Below are 15,000 nucleotides of genomic sequence, written 5' to 3'. Positions count from 1 at the left end.
TGTCCACTTAATATTTCCTACTTTTTGGTTTATGTTGGGTTTAGTGGCTATGTGTAATGCTTCAACCGTTTTTCTTCTTCTCTTTGTTAATCCTTTTTCCATCACTTCTGATTGTAGCCAATCGGGCATATGACCTTCTTGTTCTATATGACCCACCATCGCGTTGGAAAGCCTGTGGTATTTTAGGTCTGCTTTGTGCTCTTTGATTCTGGTCATAAGCCCTCTGTGGGTCTCGCCATAGTAAGATTTATCACATTTGCTGCATGGTATCCTATATACAACACTTAGGTCGTTAGTTGTTTGTGTAGTTGTTGTTGTTGCTAGATTTTTAAGTTTCTTTCCTGCCTCGCTGATTATTTCTAGACCTAATGGTCGTATTGCATCCCCCAGTGTTTGTGAAAAATCGGAGCCTGGTACGAGAAGGTATCTAGTTTCTTTCTTGACCACTTTCTCTTTTCGTTGCCTGATACTTTTTGCTTTTCTCAAAGATGTGGATATTAGCGCCTCTGGACATTGTAGCGCTCTGAAGGTATTCGTAATATGTAGAATTTCTTCGCTTAGAAATTCATTGCCGCATATCCTTAGTGCTCTGAGAAAAAACCCAATTATTATTCCTATTTTGGTCCGTTCGTTGTGTGCGCTGTAGAAGTGTATTAAATCGTCTTTGTTTGTGGGTTTTCTGTAAACTTTGAAGAGTACTTTGTTTTCTTGTCTGTGTATTTCTGTGTCTAGAAATGGTAGGCGATGCTAATTATTATGTTGTACTATAATGTGATGTACCATGATATGATTTGGTTTGGTATATTATATTATATATTATATTTTATATTGTATATGTGTCATAGATCGTGTTGTGTTGTATTATTATTATATTAATATTATTGTATTATATTGTACCGATGCTGTTTGACATGTACTGGAACCAGCCACCAACCACTCCGCAAGGAGGGAACGTGGGCCTGACTCACTATATACACCGCCAACTTCGACCCAGAGTAACACTCCTCTGAAGAAGCTATTGTAAGCGAAACCGGTCAGGAATAAACTCGATAATCAGATAAAGACCCGTGTTTCCCCCTCCACCTTTCCCATAATATATATATATATATATATATATATATATATATGTATATATATATATATATATATATATATTTATACATATATATATATACATACATATATGTATAAGTATATATATATATATATGTATATATATATGTGTGTGTATACATGTGTGTGTGTGTGTGTGTGTGTGTGTGTGTGTGTGTGTGTGTGTGTGTGTGTGTGTGTGTGTGTGTGTGTGTGTGTGTGTGTGTGTGTGTGTTTGTGCGTGCGTGCGTGTGTGTGTGTGTATTCACCTCGGATCTGCTGCAGCCTCTTCTCGAGACAGCCAGACACCACCCTACGGCAGCGAGCTCAGAGCTCATTATTTGCCGATCTCTGGGTAGGTCTGAGAGCACTCACACACCACACACCGGGACAGCAAGGTCACAAGTCCTTGACTAACGTCCCGTACCTACTCACTGCTAGGTGAACAGGGGTTACACGTGAAAGGAGACAAACCCAACCTATCTCCGCCCGGCCGGGGAATCGAACCCCGGTTCTCTGGCTTGTGAGGCCAGTGCTTTACCAATCCGCCACCGTGTGTGTGTGTGTGTGTGTGTGTGTGTGTGTGTGTGTGTGTGTGTGTGTGTGTGTGTGTGTGTGTGTGTGTGTGTGTTATTGAGAATTATCAATCCATATACAGATGGAAATGCACCTGGGGGGAAAATATGTCTAAGAAAACGGAGGAAAGGCTATGCGTACTATATGTTGACTCATATAAAAGGTATTTGTACAGAAAAAAGAGGAAGACGTTTAAAGAAAAATATATATTGCATTAAACCCCACAGCAGCAGTGGGAGCAGAATCTAATCAAGGCTTCGCAATGTTGAACAAGATGGGAATGTCACAAGCGTTGAAGGAACGTGGTGGATTCCTTCCCTCACATCCCTTAGGAACCCACTAGAGACTTCGACCGATTTTACTCAGTTTATAGGAATCTCGTTCTTAGGGTTGAAGGAGCATTCGTGCACACTAGACTGCCTCTCCCTCGTGCCTTCCTTCCCATCTGCGGCAGTGACCTCTCCTCAAATGAATAAAAACCGTTGGCATTGACTAGCCCAGTGGATGCAATGTCGAACTCGCGAGCAAGTGGTTGGTCGTGGTTTCCATTCCTAAGGCCAGCTGCGGGCTATGTCGCTTTGGTTCCTGACAGCCCTGACCAAGCAGGTAGGAGACCCAAACCTCGGCCTCAAAAACCCGGCGGCTTATCTCAACTGACAGGGCTTGCCCTACCAGGGGTTTCTCACTTGCCACTTTGTAGGAGTGAGATGGTGAGTTAAAAAAAAAAAAAAAAGAATAGAATAAAATCCAAAAGTTCTGTCACGAGTCTAATATTTTCACCAAAATCGACGTTTCCTCAGCAGAATCAAATAGTCTGTCGTTAACAGGGATAAAATCCTTGAATTAGTTATATACCAAAGGGTCACATAATAGCCTGAGATTAAAGACAATCATAGAAGCCAGTTAGAGGGAAGGAGAGAGAAAACGGGGGGGGGGGGTAGGTGACACAGAAGGAGGGAAAGAAGGGCGGGGGGGAGGCTCAACAATATGCAAGGGGAGGGAGGATCAGGAGGAGAGGTAGGGTTAAAAGGGGGGAGGGGGGAGGGGCAGGGGGAAGGTCAGGGGGAGCGCCAAGAGGAAGAGGAGGAGGAGGAGGAGAAGGAGGGGCAGGGTACTGTGGGAGGCAAGTGCAGGGGGGGTAATGATGGTGGCAGAAAAAGGTGGGGGGATGAAGTTTATAGTAAGACGGGAGGGGATTGAGGGTTTAGGGGATGAGGGAGCAGGGCTGGCTAGGGTTGAAAGGTGAGGGATTGCGACGAAGGGTTTAGGGTGAGAGGGGAGCTGTTGAGGGGAGGGGGAGGAGAGGGGAGCGGGACGGGTTAGGGCGGAAGAGGGCGTGTGTATTCCGAGTGATTACTCCTAAAACCGTAATGGGAACAAAACGATCCGTGGTTTTCTGCTCAGTGCTTCCTTTGAACCTCGCCTGCGCACGGGGGGAAAGGCTTGGGGAGAGGGAACTAGGGAGGGAGGAAGGGAGGGAGGGAGGGAGGGATGGTGAGGGAAGCTGTGAGTAAGGGGAAGAAGCAAGAGAAGAAGAGGAATAGACGAGGGAGAAGTGAGAAAGGGAGGAGAGGAATAATGGGTATCTAGGGAGACAGGAGGATGAAAGGGAAAAGTAGAAGAGGAGTAGAAAAAACACAAAAATTAAAAGAAAAGACTAGAAAGAAAAGACATAGTGAAACTGAGGTAAATGAAGAAAGGGGGAAATGGAAACGGAAGGCAAAGGAAAAGGACGAAACATAGGAGAATGAATATGATGAAGAGTCGGCGGGAAGTAGAAAGGAACAACGGGACATTAGAGAGAGAATTATGAACAGTTGGAAAGAGGATAATGACAGGACCAAAGAACCTTTGACTGATAAGGACTAAAGTGCTGGAGAATAACTGTAAGTGAAGAACACAAGCGAGCGAACCGAAGGTAATGCCGTGGCCACTTTGAGCGCGGTTGTCCTGGACACCAGCAGTACCTCCAACCTCCAACCTCCATTTGAATAACTAGAATATTACTTCCCTTACAGAAATCTAAACTTCTCTAAGAACATTGCAGTTGTATGTCTAACATTCGTTTAGGTTTACAATCATTCAGCTTTGATATAGATGACGGAAAGATAATTTGATATTTGGAGATTTGAAAAACAAAATAATGTAACTGAAGTCGTTTTTACTCAAACGAACTCTCAACTGTTGGCGCTGGTAAAGCCCCTGGAAGCTGCCCAGTGTAATAAGTCCAACGTGAACATGCCAAAAGTGCTGAAGCAAGGCGCTACTGTCTGGGGGGGGGGGAGACAGCGTTCAGGAAACGGTCCTACACCCAAACAAAGGCAAGGGTAATGAAGCAGGGGAAGAGTGTGTGCTCAGATCATGAATGCAAGAGTAGACAGTAGTCGAAGCATATTTGCTTCTTTGTTCGTTTGTGTGTGTGGGCGTGTTCGTGTGTATGTGTGTGTGTGTGTATATATGTGTGTGTGTATGTGTGCGTGTGTATATGTGTGTGTATGTCTGTACACGCGTCTGTTTGTGTGTTTATGTTTAAGCATGTGTTTTATTTGTGTGTGCGTGTGCATGCGTGTAATCGTACGTGTGCGTATGTGTGTGTGTGTGTGTGTGTGTGTGTGTGTGTGTGTGTGTGTGTGTGTGTGTGTGTGTGTGTGTGTGTGTGTGTGTGTGTGTGTGTGTGTGTGTGTGTGTGTGTGTGTGTGTGTGTGTGTGTGTGTGTGTGTGTGTGTGTGTGTGTGTGTGTGTGTGTGTGTGTGTGTGTGTGTGTGTGTGTGTGTGTGTGTGTGTGTGTGTGTGTGTATGTGTGTGTGTATGTGTGTGTGTGTGTGATTGTATGTGTGTGTGTGTGTATGTGTGTGTGTCACTGTCCGTCTTCTATGACCTGTGGAGGAGCACCTTTACCACAAGTTGATCGTCCGAGAAACTGGAGAGCCTACCGGGTTCCCGGGATTCTTTGAACCCCCGTTCCAATGGCACTTTCCAGCGCCCGCTCGATCCAAAATAAGCTTTATGAACTTAGGCCAACATTACCCTCAGAGATGGTGGACTTGGTTGACATTATAGAAGCCTTCTTATCCCAATACAAGAGACTTCTGGTGAATTTATGATTCCCGGTTACTCGTTGTTCTACAAAGACAAGATTGTACAGGAGGGAAGGAGTGCTGTTTGACGTAAGGGTTCGATGGTCACGTCAAATGGACCACGAAATTTTAGTTTTAAAACCTAACGTTACCGGCTGATGTTAGTGTCCAGACCACAGTTTGAAAAAGGTAAGGACATGTACACAAGTCTAGAAGGTGACGGATAACATCTAAGTTATCTAAGATAACTTCAATCATCACAGAAACTGTGGTGAGAGAGGTAGTATGGAAGGGAACGAAGGTGATCTCTTGAATTTGCTGACATTTCTTTTACCCAGTGGGTGAGGGAAACGGCAAAAGGCGACAGCTTATTTGACTTTGTCTTGACGACAACATCGAACCAAGCATTTCTGCAGACAAATGGTTGTGTGGTAGAGATTATCTTTAGTTTGTTTATAACTGCAGCTTCCAGTGGCGCAACAAGAGATGAGCTGTGGGTAGCTAGACATAAGAATATAAGAATGAAGGAGGCTGCAAGAAACCATAAGGCCTACACTAGGCAGTTCCATGTCCACTACCACCCCTCATCCCCATCCATAAAGTTATCTAACCTTCTCTTAAAACAACTGATAATTTCAGCTGTCAATACATAGTTACTAAGTCTATTTCATTCTTTAACCACTGTATAGGTAGACCAGTTCTTGCTTATTTCCTTCCTAAATATAAATTTATCCAATCTAAATTCATTACTGAGAGTCCTGCTCTGTCTGCATCACCTTTGGTAAAGCACTTCACACACTTGAACACCTCAATTAGATCACCCCGGACTCTACGTCATAAGGTGTCTGAACCTGTCCTCGTAGACGGTATGAAAAGAATCGGGGACACTTTGGGTACTCAAACAACCGGAAACCAATACAAAAGAGCGTCGTCACAATAGAAGGCTGCCATGTTGCAATACATATCTCAGATATGGACCTTGGTAATGCGCTAAATGATTATTCATAAACTCTTTCATAAGAGATCAAAATAGCTCAGTTGCACGACTAGATGTGCTTCATGAGGGTGTGGCTTTGAGAGATTCCAAGAGGCTAGGTAAAATAAACTCGTACAAGTCACCGGGTTCACAGGCTTCCTGCCATGAATGTCAAGTGTTTAGGGAAGTGGCCTTTCACTTTCTTTCAGTGTTCAACAAAACACTGAAGTCTGGTGTGGTCCTTCAAGATAGGAGGGTGGCTAATGTGAGACTAGCCTCAAAGAAAAGGAATAAAAAAATGTGCAAGAACTTATAATCAGATCAACTTTACGTTCATTTTTGAGTAATGTCTTAGAGAACATAGACACAGTAATTTGGAGGATCTGGAGTTCCACAATCTAGTTATAGACTCTTACTGTAGATTCCTAGGAAATAAGTCATATTTCCTAATCTTACTGGACTTCTTTAACAAGATAATGCAAAGACATTCTTTATATTGATTTTAAGGAAGTGTTTGATAAAATGCTCCATGAAAGCTAATGTCGAGTGTAAGAGCTGCTATGGATATGGTGGGGAAGGTAGCAGACTGGCTTGAAAACTAACTTTCTAGACAGCAGGATAGAGTTCCAACAAGTGGCAATGGGTCAGGACAAGCAACAGTGGCGAGTGGAGTGCCGCAAGCATCTGTGTTGGGCCCTTTGCTGTTCATAACATATAGTGTTTTTTTCAAGTGAATGTTATGTATTTCTACTCATTAATTTTTTTCTTCGTGTAATACATGTTCTTCACGTAACATGTTTTACATATATTTTTCACTATAATTACACAGTCACTTTATATAAATCATAATACATAACTCATTTAAGTACTTTCTATTATTAAGTTCCACGTTTGACAGAACAATTACTTTAAGAATGATTAGAATATAGCTGAAAACAATGCAGTCTTGAATCGTAATTTTAAGAAGCAGTATGTCTACCACTTGGATATATATATATGGTCATACTAAGCTAATTATGCTTTTGTAGAATATTTATAGTATTGTTTTTTGTCACTTGTATTTAATCAAAGAGGGATTTTACAACCATTTTTGCCCATTCAAATATAATTGTAAATAAGTTCTTTGATGATTGATTAAAGATGAGATGATAATGGTTCATATTTTTTCACAGATAGATTAAAGATTGCATGAGCAGTCCTGATTTTTTGTTCAATACGTGTGGCAAGTTTTTGGTAAAAAGAAAAAAAAATAATAGAAAAATAAGTAAATAACAAATTATGCCTACTTCGGAATAAAACTTAGAGGCCAAACCAGAAAATGGGCTTCTCTTAGTGTCTGATATATTTGTGCTGAAAAAATAAGAAAATGAAAAAGGTTCAAAAGAAAATATTTCCTTTTCATATTACAGTCCCATGGAAGAAACCACAAATAATCACAGTAACGACTCCCGCATACAAAAAAGTCTTATCTCAATCTTTTTTCAGCAATAAGACCAATACAAGGTGGATCTAATCTACCAATCCCTACTGCACCCGTAAATCTTAATTATGTTGAAATTCACTCAGAGGGAACAATACTGCAAATAAAGATGAAAAATTCGCACCAGCGCGTTCGAGCAACGAAGCACATTTATTCCCCCAGGATGAACTTAATGATTTACCGACAGACTTTGGTCTCCCCAGAGATCCTACAGAGCTCGTGAGGTCCAGATTAAAAGAAAACGTATTACATTGAAGAACAAAAATCTACAAAACAAACACGGAAGCTGGAGAAATATGTAAATAATGGAACGTATGATGTCTATTTTGTGTATCTGATACAAAATTTATATCTGAAAAGTATTTTCATAAAAAAAAAATTAGAAATTGTCATACAGATCCTCCAAAATGTACCATTTACTACACTTTCATCAACTTTTTGTTCTGATAAGTGTATATATAAACCACTACTTAGAAATAATAAAAAATGTATTTGTGTATGCGCGCGCCTGTGTGTGTATGCGTGTGCGTGTACACACACACACACACACACACGCACACACACACATATATATATATATATATATATATATATATATATATATGTACATATATATATATATATGTACATATATATATGTATATATATATATATATATATATATATGTATATATAATATATGTATATATACCGTATATATATACAACATAGTATATTGTGGTGGTAATCCTCAACCTTTTGCTCATTCTTCCTTTAGTATAACATGTAGTTTGTCCACTTAAACAGATGGTATAAATTCTTTGCTGGTTTCCATCGCCTCACTGGTATTTTCACTCTATCCTTGGATGACCTGCTTAAAAAAGAAAAAGAGAGGGTGGGTACTCACCAGTGTGAATATATGTGTGTTTCTTCATGTCGGACTTCTGGTGGAAGCGCTTGCCGCAGTACTGGCACGGGTACGGCCGTGTGTCCGAATGTATTAACAAGTGTGTCGAGAGAGTGGACGATCGCTTGAAGCACTTGCCACACTGCTTGCATTCGAACACTTTCTCCGCATTATGGACCGCTCTGGAGAAAATATACATATATTTTTTCAACAATGAACACATTATTCAGGGTTCAGTGACTGAATATCTACAAATAAAAGAAACAGTGCTACAGAAACCACCTTTAGATTGACCACATACCAAATGCACGTGAACGTCCAAAACTTATGTGAATTTTAGATACATTATATGTGTAACTAATATGTATATGTAGAAGTATGTATAATGTAAAGATTCTACTGCATGTTCAAACGAATGGTACTGCTGTAATTCGACTATAGAAGTGTAGAGAAATTAAAAAAGATTGATAAAAGAGTTCGACAAAGTCATACAAGTTCACCCAAGGTATTAAGAGTTTGTCTCATAGGGATGTTCAAAGAGATAATTAGAAAAGGGTAATGTTTCAATATTAATGGGAAATATTCTAATACATAACACATAACACAAATATTCTATAGTCAGTATTCTTTTGTGAATAAACTTTTTTTCTTGGTCTTTTATCTACGGTTAAAAGTGTAGCAAAATGGCATATCTTGAATGTGACATATGAAAAGCCACAGAGGCTTAAGGTTAACCAAAATAGTTTTAATGATTCTAGTATGATGCTACCCACTCGACTGCCTTAAATTTCATGTTTCTTTAGCTAAAATTAAATTTCTAAAGGTTGTTATCGTAGCAAACGTGGTGTACATGACGTAGAGCATCTTAAATTCTTAACAATGCCCATCGTAGCTTTTAGATATGAACAGGATGTGAAGTTTACACAATTTGCTAATGTAAATGCATATACGACGTGGAGGCGTATGTGGGTACTTTCCGCAAAATACACATAAATCTTAAAGCATAAGTACTAAATGTTTACTATAACATTTATCCGTAGATAGTTAGGGTATTAAAACATTAATATATATATATATATATTATCATCCCAGATTATTTTGTGTGAAATTATTAAATAAACAGTATTCTATTCCCATATTGTATGAATTCAAAGATGTAGAGAAGTAATGATAGAAATTGGCTTGCCACTATCTCACATTTTAATACACAGAGGAATATGTGAACAGTAATATATACAAGTTTTTCAGTAGCTCGCATCATTGAATCTAGTATTATAGAAAAATGAGGAAGTTTTCATCCAGTCAGGATGATATACAATACAATATTTTTTATTGTGAAAGCATGAATCATAACTCAGTATTTTTCTTTGTCTTCTGTCAGTTTGTTCAATAGCTATATTACTCAATTTTATCTTATTATTTCATCATCTACTTATTCATTCATTTATTTATTCATCTATTTACCTAATCATCTTTTTATCGTTCTATCTGTCTTTATCTTTCTCAAAATTGTTTGCGCACAGTTCAACATATAAACATTTACTTCCTACCAAGTAACAACTTACTTCATCACCACCTGTGGTCTCAGATTTTTTGCTTATCTTTCATTTCTTAAGAGATTCAGATAAGTTCATTTGTTTACTTGCCTTATGAACATTAGAGTAGCTACTGGAAAAGGAATACACGACTGAAGCAGTTGAACACAAAAAGCATTGCCCTTATAGTTCGAAGGAACCATGGCTTCAGTTAGCTATCGAAACAACCAACCGAAGTTTGATGCTCAATATGTCAAAGGCCTAAAGGATATAAAAAGAGCGTAAATATTTTGTTGAATTATAAATTTATACCTCGTATAAGTTAGATGCTATTACTGATGACTAATGTCATAAATTTTAAAGTAATAACATTTCTGACAATACTAGCGTTCCGGAGAAAGGGTTGCAAGCTGTGATTGGTCTAGAGTCGAGAAAGAATCTCTGTGATTGGTTATTCTGGAAAGTCACTGCCAACGTCGCACAGTGGTAAGTATGCAAGACCTTTTTTGATATATTTTTTCTTACTACAATCATCTTTAGTACAGAGTTATACTTACAGTACATACCAATGAGTTTCCTGATCATTAGAACAGTAGTTATTGTTAAGATATTGTTACAATATACGCATAATATCTGGATGTAAATGTTAAGAATGAGAAAAATACCCGCTGTCCATTACTAGTAAATGTAGATACTAGCTAGTCATTGTTCATCTTTAAACTCTTCCGTATAGAAAGCAAGCCTTCTAAGTTAGTTTAAATTGTTGGGGTCTATGTGCATTTGGATGGTGAGGTGTGATTATACATACATACATATAAATATATATATATATATATGTGTGTGTGTGTGTGTGTATATATATATATATATATATATATATATATATATAACTTTATTTATCTATTTTATTTTATTTTATTTATTTATTTTTGTTTCATTTTTTTTTATCTTTAATTGTTTATTTACTTATTTACTTATTCATTTATTTATTTATTTAACTACGAAATAAGCATTGTGAAGCACGTCGCCTACCCTAGGCAACCGTTGTACTCGTACTGTTTTCCCCCTTACCTGTGCTGCGTCAGACTGATCTCGTGGCCGAAGGTCTTGTTGCAGTACTCGCAGGCGAAGGGCCTCTTGCCGTTGTGCGAACGTCTCGAATGGACCTCGAGACCGTGTGGGGTGCTGAACATCTTTTCACACTTGATACACGAATACACATCACCCAGGGGGATAGGTTTCACCAACGACCCGTCCAAGGGCAAGCCAGGGGCGGGGAGAGACCAAGGAAACAACCCTTCGGTGGACGTGGGGATGCCCCAAGGAAAGGAGGAAGAGAGCGAAGAGGCCAGGGACGTCGGGAGGCTGTTGCGGTTGGCGTCCAGAGACGAGGACGAGGCCTCGCCTTCTTTCTTGAAGAGAGATAGGTGTGGAGGCTGGTACAAGCCGAGGGAGGAAAGGCAGGGAGGCCGGGGCATGTCCAGGAGTGCCTCCCTGGAGGGCAGGGGTAAGGAGGGTAGGAAGGGACGCGGTAGAGAAAAGGCATGGGCATCTCTTGGCGAGAGGGGCGTGACGACAAGACAAGACTCTGAGGTTTTAGGTGTCGAGGCGAGAGAAGATGGGAGGAAGACTTCGCTGTGGCGCTGCGCTCCATCACCTACTTTCGTGGATAGATTGAGAAGACCCTCGCACTCTCCCCCCAAACGCATTGAAGGACTGCCTACGGCCACTAGGCGCTCATACAAACTTCCACCAGGCCCCTCCGAGAGCTTGACGTCTTCATAAGGATAGAGGGTGTGCGCAGAACCGTTGAGACGTTCTCCGGCCTCCTTGTGGTCGTCGACGGCACCGCCACACACATCGATGTCTTCCTCCATGGCTGTGTCTCCCTCCTTCGGACTTCCTCCGTCCTCCTTGACGTCATCCCGCAGCTGTTCCTTCTTGTTCTCTTCGACTTCATCTTCGTCTACTACTTCGATGTGTTCCTCCTCTTCCTCTTCGTCGCCACCATCTTGAGCTTCGCGCTGGTCCTTCTCCTTGTCCGTCTCCATCGGGGACGAGTCGGCCACAGACCACGGCGATTCACTCCGTCCCCCCACTATAGAGGAGATGGAGAAGGATGTCCGCTCGCGCGGCGAAGTGGTGGTGATGGACGGGGATGATAAGGAGGACGCTGGACAGGACGAGGGCAAGGTGGTGTTCAAGTCGACTTTTGGCGGGGAGTCGTCGTAGCGAACACTGCGGGAGCCATCTGCCAAGAAAGAGAGAAAGGGAAAGGACATGAAGAGCACAGCACACCACATTTGTTTCAGGAAAGTGAACATGAATAACAATGTATAAGCCATTTGTAGGCAGGGAGGTAAGCATAGATCCTCTGCACATACTCTATGTCAGGAGAAAAAGTTAAGAAAAGTATTGTCTACACCCTCTCCCCCTCCATCTACTCAACATTGCAACACTTAGGTCCAGTTTCAATTTAGATTACGCAGCATAAACTTCTTCAAGAACAAGTAGACACTTGCAAAACTTGTAAATGCTTATGGCCATTCTACGTATTTGTTGTTCACTATGCATTCTTTCAGATTTCATTTCCCTCCTCATACTTGCTATCTTCATGCAGAATCTCTAATCCTCCTCTTTTCTCTGTTTTCTGTTACTTGAGCTTACGCCAGGAAGTGCTTGGCTGCAATAGATTTTCTTTCTGTTTGTCTTATTATGTGTTCGAACTACTGGCGTAGTTTGATTCGCCCCGCGGTCCACGTAGTGCGAGGTGAGGTCGAAACCAACACACCACAGGGACACAAACTAGTTGACAGCAATGGCCTAAGTTGCGACGGTAACTATCTTCACATGTTGTAATTTACAATAGACATAATCTAGTCGACGCATTAAATAATAAACATAAATATTCATTACTGACAGACAGAAGTTAGTTTTACTTCCTTAATTTACAGATGAAATCAAAGTTATTACCAAACCACAAATGGAACGTGTGTCCCCCATGAACTAAACAAGTTGAGCTTCTCTGATGCCTTTTGTATGATACGTCTTTAGTGTACATTATGTTAACCGTCATAGCAATAATCACAATATCAATTACTACTACAGTACATAACATCATATTGCCCGAACAACTCATTACGTCTGAATTTACTAGTTTCAATAGAACTAGCTACCACTTCGATAACTTTCTTTTCCTCCACTAGAATTTATCACAGCAGACCACTACCGGTGTCTTCTGGAATTGCCCATCACTACTGTAGTTGCCATGATTACGAGATTTTAGACCATTTTGACACACTATCACAGGACCAGTATAACAAACATTTTGCACAACACAACATTAAATCTGTTTTCACACTATTTTGATCCTGATATAGTTCTTGATAGTTAATGTTAAAGAGAAAAGTGTACAGAACATAATTTCCAGATAGCTGCAGTAAAACGATGATGGCGGCTGTAGCGGGGGAGCGTCGCATAGCTTGAACCAATCATTACTTGTGTTACTGGTTTTATTCAGTAACAATAAACACCCACACTCGTGTAAGAGCTATGTATTAAAGGATCACTACCTATCGAAATATGCCTGATTTGTTTTCGTCGTGAACAGGCTTGTCCCAATTCTTTCACTAAATTATCCCAAATAAAATAAGTCCTCATTATCAACTATTATCTTGAATATTACTTTGTATCACGTGGCCGCTAACCGATGCATCTATAGATGGGGATAATGCCAATTGAGAAGAGGAGTCACACAGGTGGTGGATATAAGGAGAGTAGCAGAAACGGCTGGCAGTAGAAGTTAAAAGTGATTTGCATTTTTTTTCCTGTGGGAATTACTCTGATCATAAAAGAATGCTGCGTGACTTTGGTCCGTAGAGGCGTCCCTAAAGTCCCTAAGATATTGACTTCACAAAACGTGTGCAGTCAATACACGTGAGCTTTTGAACATTATCATTGGCACACTTTCATTGTATCCGTTGTCACCACCAATATCATTTTCCTTGCCATAATAGCAGCTTCTCCCTCAGTAGTGCAACGTAGCATATGCCTTGTCTCAATATCCATTTTAGATTTCGAGGAGAGTTCTGGGACAACAGACGTTGTCACATCCGATGTCCAGAGATGGAGGTCAGGGCAGCAGCGACGGCAACAATGTGGCCTCAGCAGATTCGACTCATCTTTCTGTTACTCACGTTTTGCCAGCTCCTCCTCTCTCGTCGTGTCTTTCACTTGCTCCCATTTTCTTATTTTAATTTGTTCATCTTATTCTTTTCTTTATTTTACATCACTTGATAACTCCCTCTCTCTCCCTCTCTCTCGTTTTGCCTCTCGTTTCCTGCCTATCTTGCGCCCCTCTCCCGACGCCCCACCCCCGTTCTCTATCTCGTCTTTTTGTCCTCCTTTGTTTCGCCTCTTCAGCAGCCCAGGTTCTCCCTGTAGCTGCTCCTCTGCTTTCCTCTCCATCCTCCCACATTCAGGACACACTGTGTTTTATTTCCCAATGCCCATTACATGCCTGTTTCCTTTTGTATCTTCTTCCTTTCCTTTCTCCACCAATTATCGTGTACCCACTTTCCCTTAAACTTCCTGACCACTGAACAACTTACTTTTTTCATTAACTACAAAATTTCCGTTCTTTCTCTCTACCCTTCTCCATCCCACTCTTTTTTCCATCAGCTTTATCTGTGTGCCCAGTGTTGCTTGTGCCCATCTTGCCTTTTGGTTTTCTCGCTTTTCCTCGAGCTTTCTGTCTTCCAAAGAACTTAACCCTTTAATTATTCTAAACTTTGTTGTTTCTTCGACTCCGTCATGAAGTTACTCCTGGAATTCACTAGTATTCAGTAGTGTTAAGCGGAGATTAAACCACATTCAGACATACTGGCACACAAACTTACTTGACTGGAATAGAGACACCTAATGACAAATACCCCGTGGCCCACATAAATGCCCTACACAGTGTTGCCCCCTCCACACACGCCCCTATTGGCGCACACAATGGTAGACGAGTGATTGTGATACACTTGACTGGCCGCCGCCGCCGAGGGAAGCCCTTCTCGCGTTGTTGGGTGATCAATAAACAGCTGTGGGTGGTCATTGCGCTAATTGTTTGCATGGGGTGCTGCCCCACGCAGGCGGACGGTCGGGCTGGCAAGTGGGCAACACTTGGGGTCCTCCACGCCAACCGATGTGCCTCTGTTTACACATTCATTCTTTGAGTTCATTTGCCGAAAACGTTTGTTCCTGTGAAGGGTCATTAGTTCTGCGGCGGCAAGGGAAACTTGGGAAAATTGGTTTTACTTTCAGCGTTCTTTATTCACATCTGGATTACCCTAAAAAGACGGTGAAGACTTCCCCGCCAAAAGCAAATGTAAACA

At 41.0% G+C, this 15,000-nt stretch overlaps 1 protein-coding gene across 1 annotated transcript in view; it reads right to left on the bottom strand.

The window, feature by feature from the left end:
* The window catches only part of LOC143018993 (uncharacterized), a 621,710-nt gene that overhangs the window by 302,721 nt on the left and 303,989 nt on the right, over nt 1-15,000 (bottom strand). Inside the window, exons 3-4 of the mRNA XM_076174699.1 lie at nt 10,694-11,873; nt 8,088-8,269 (exon numbers count right to left, since the gene is read on the bottom strand). Coding sequence (XP_076030814.1) covers nt 8,088-8,269; nt 10,694-11,873 — 1,362 coding nt within the window. The remainder of the gene's footprint in view (nt 1-8,087; nt 8,270-10,693; nt 11,874-15,000) is intronic.

The sequence above is a fragment of the Oratosquilla oratoria genome, chromosome 36, assembly GCF_046742065.1.
Source record: "Oratosquilla oratoria isolate Oo_2021 chromosome 36, ASM4674206v1, whole genome shotgun sequence".
NCBI lineage: Eukaryota > Metazoa > Arthropoda > Malacostraca > Stomatopoda > Squillidae > Oratosquilla > Oratosquilla oratoria.
This window is presented reverse-complemented; position numbering and strand designations above follow the sequence as displayed.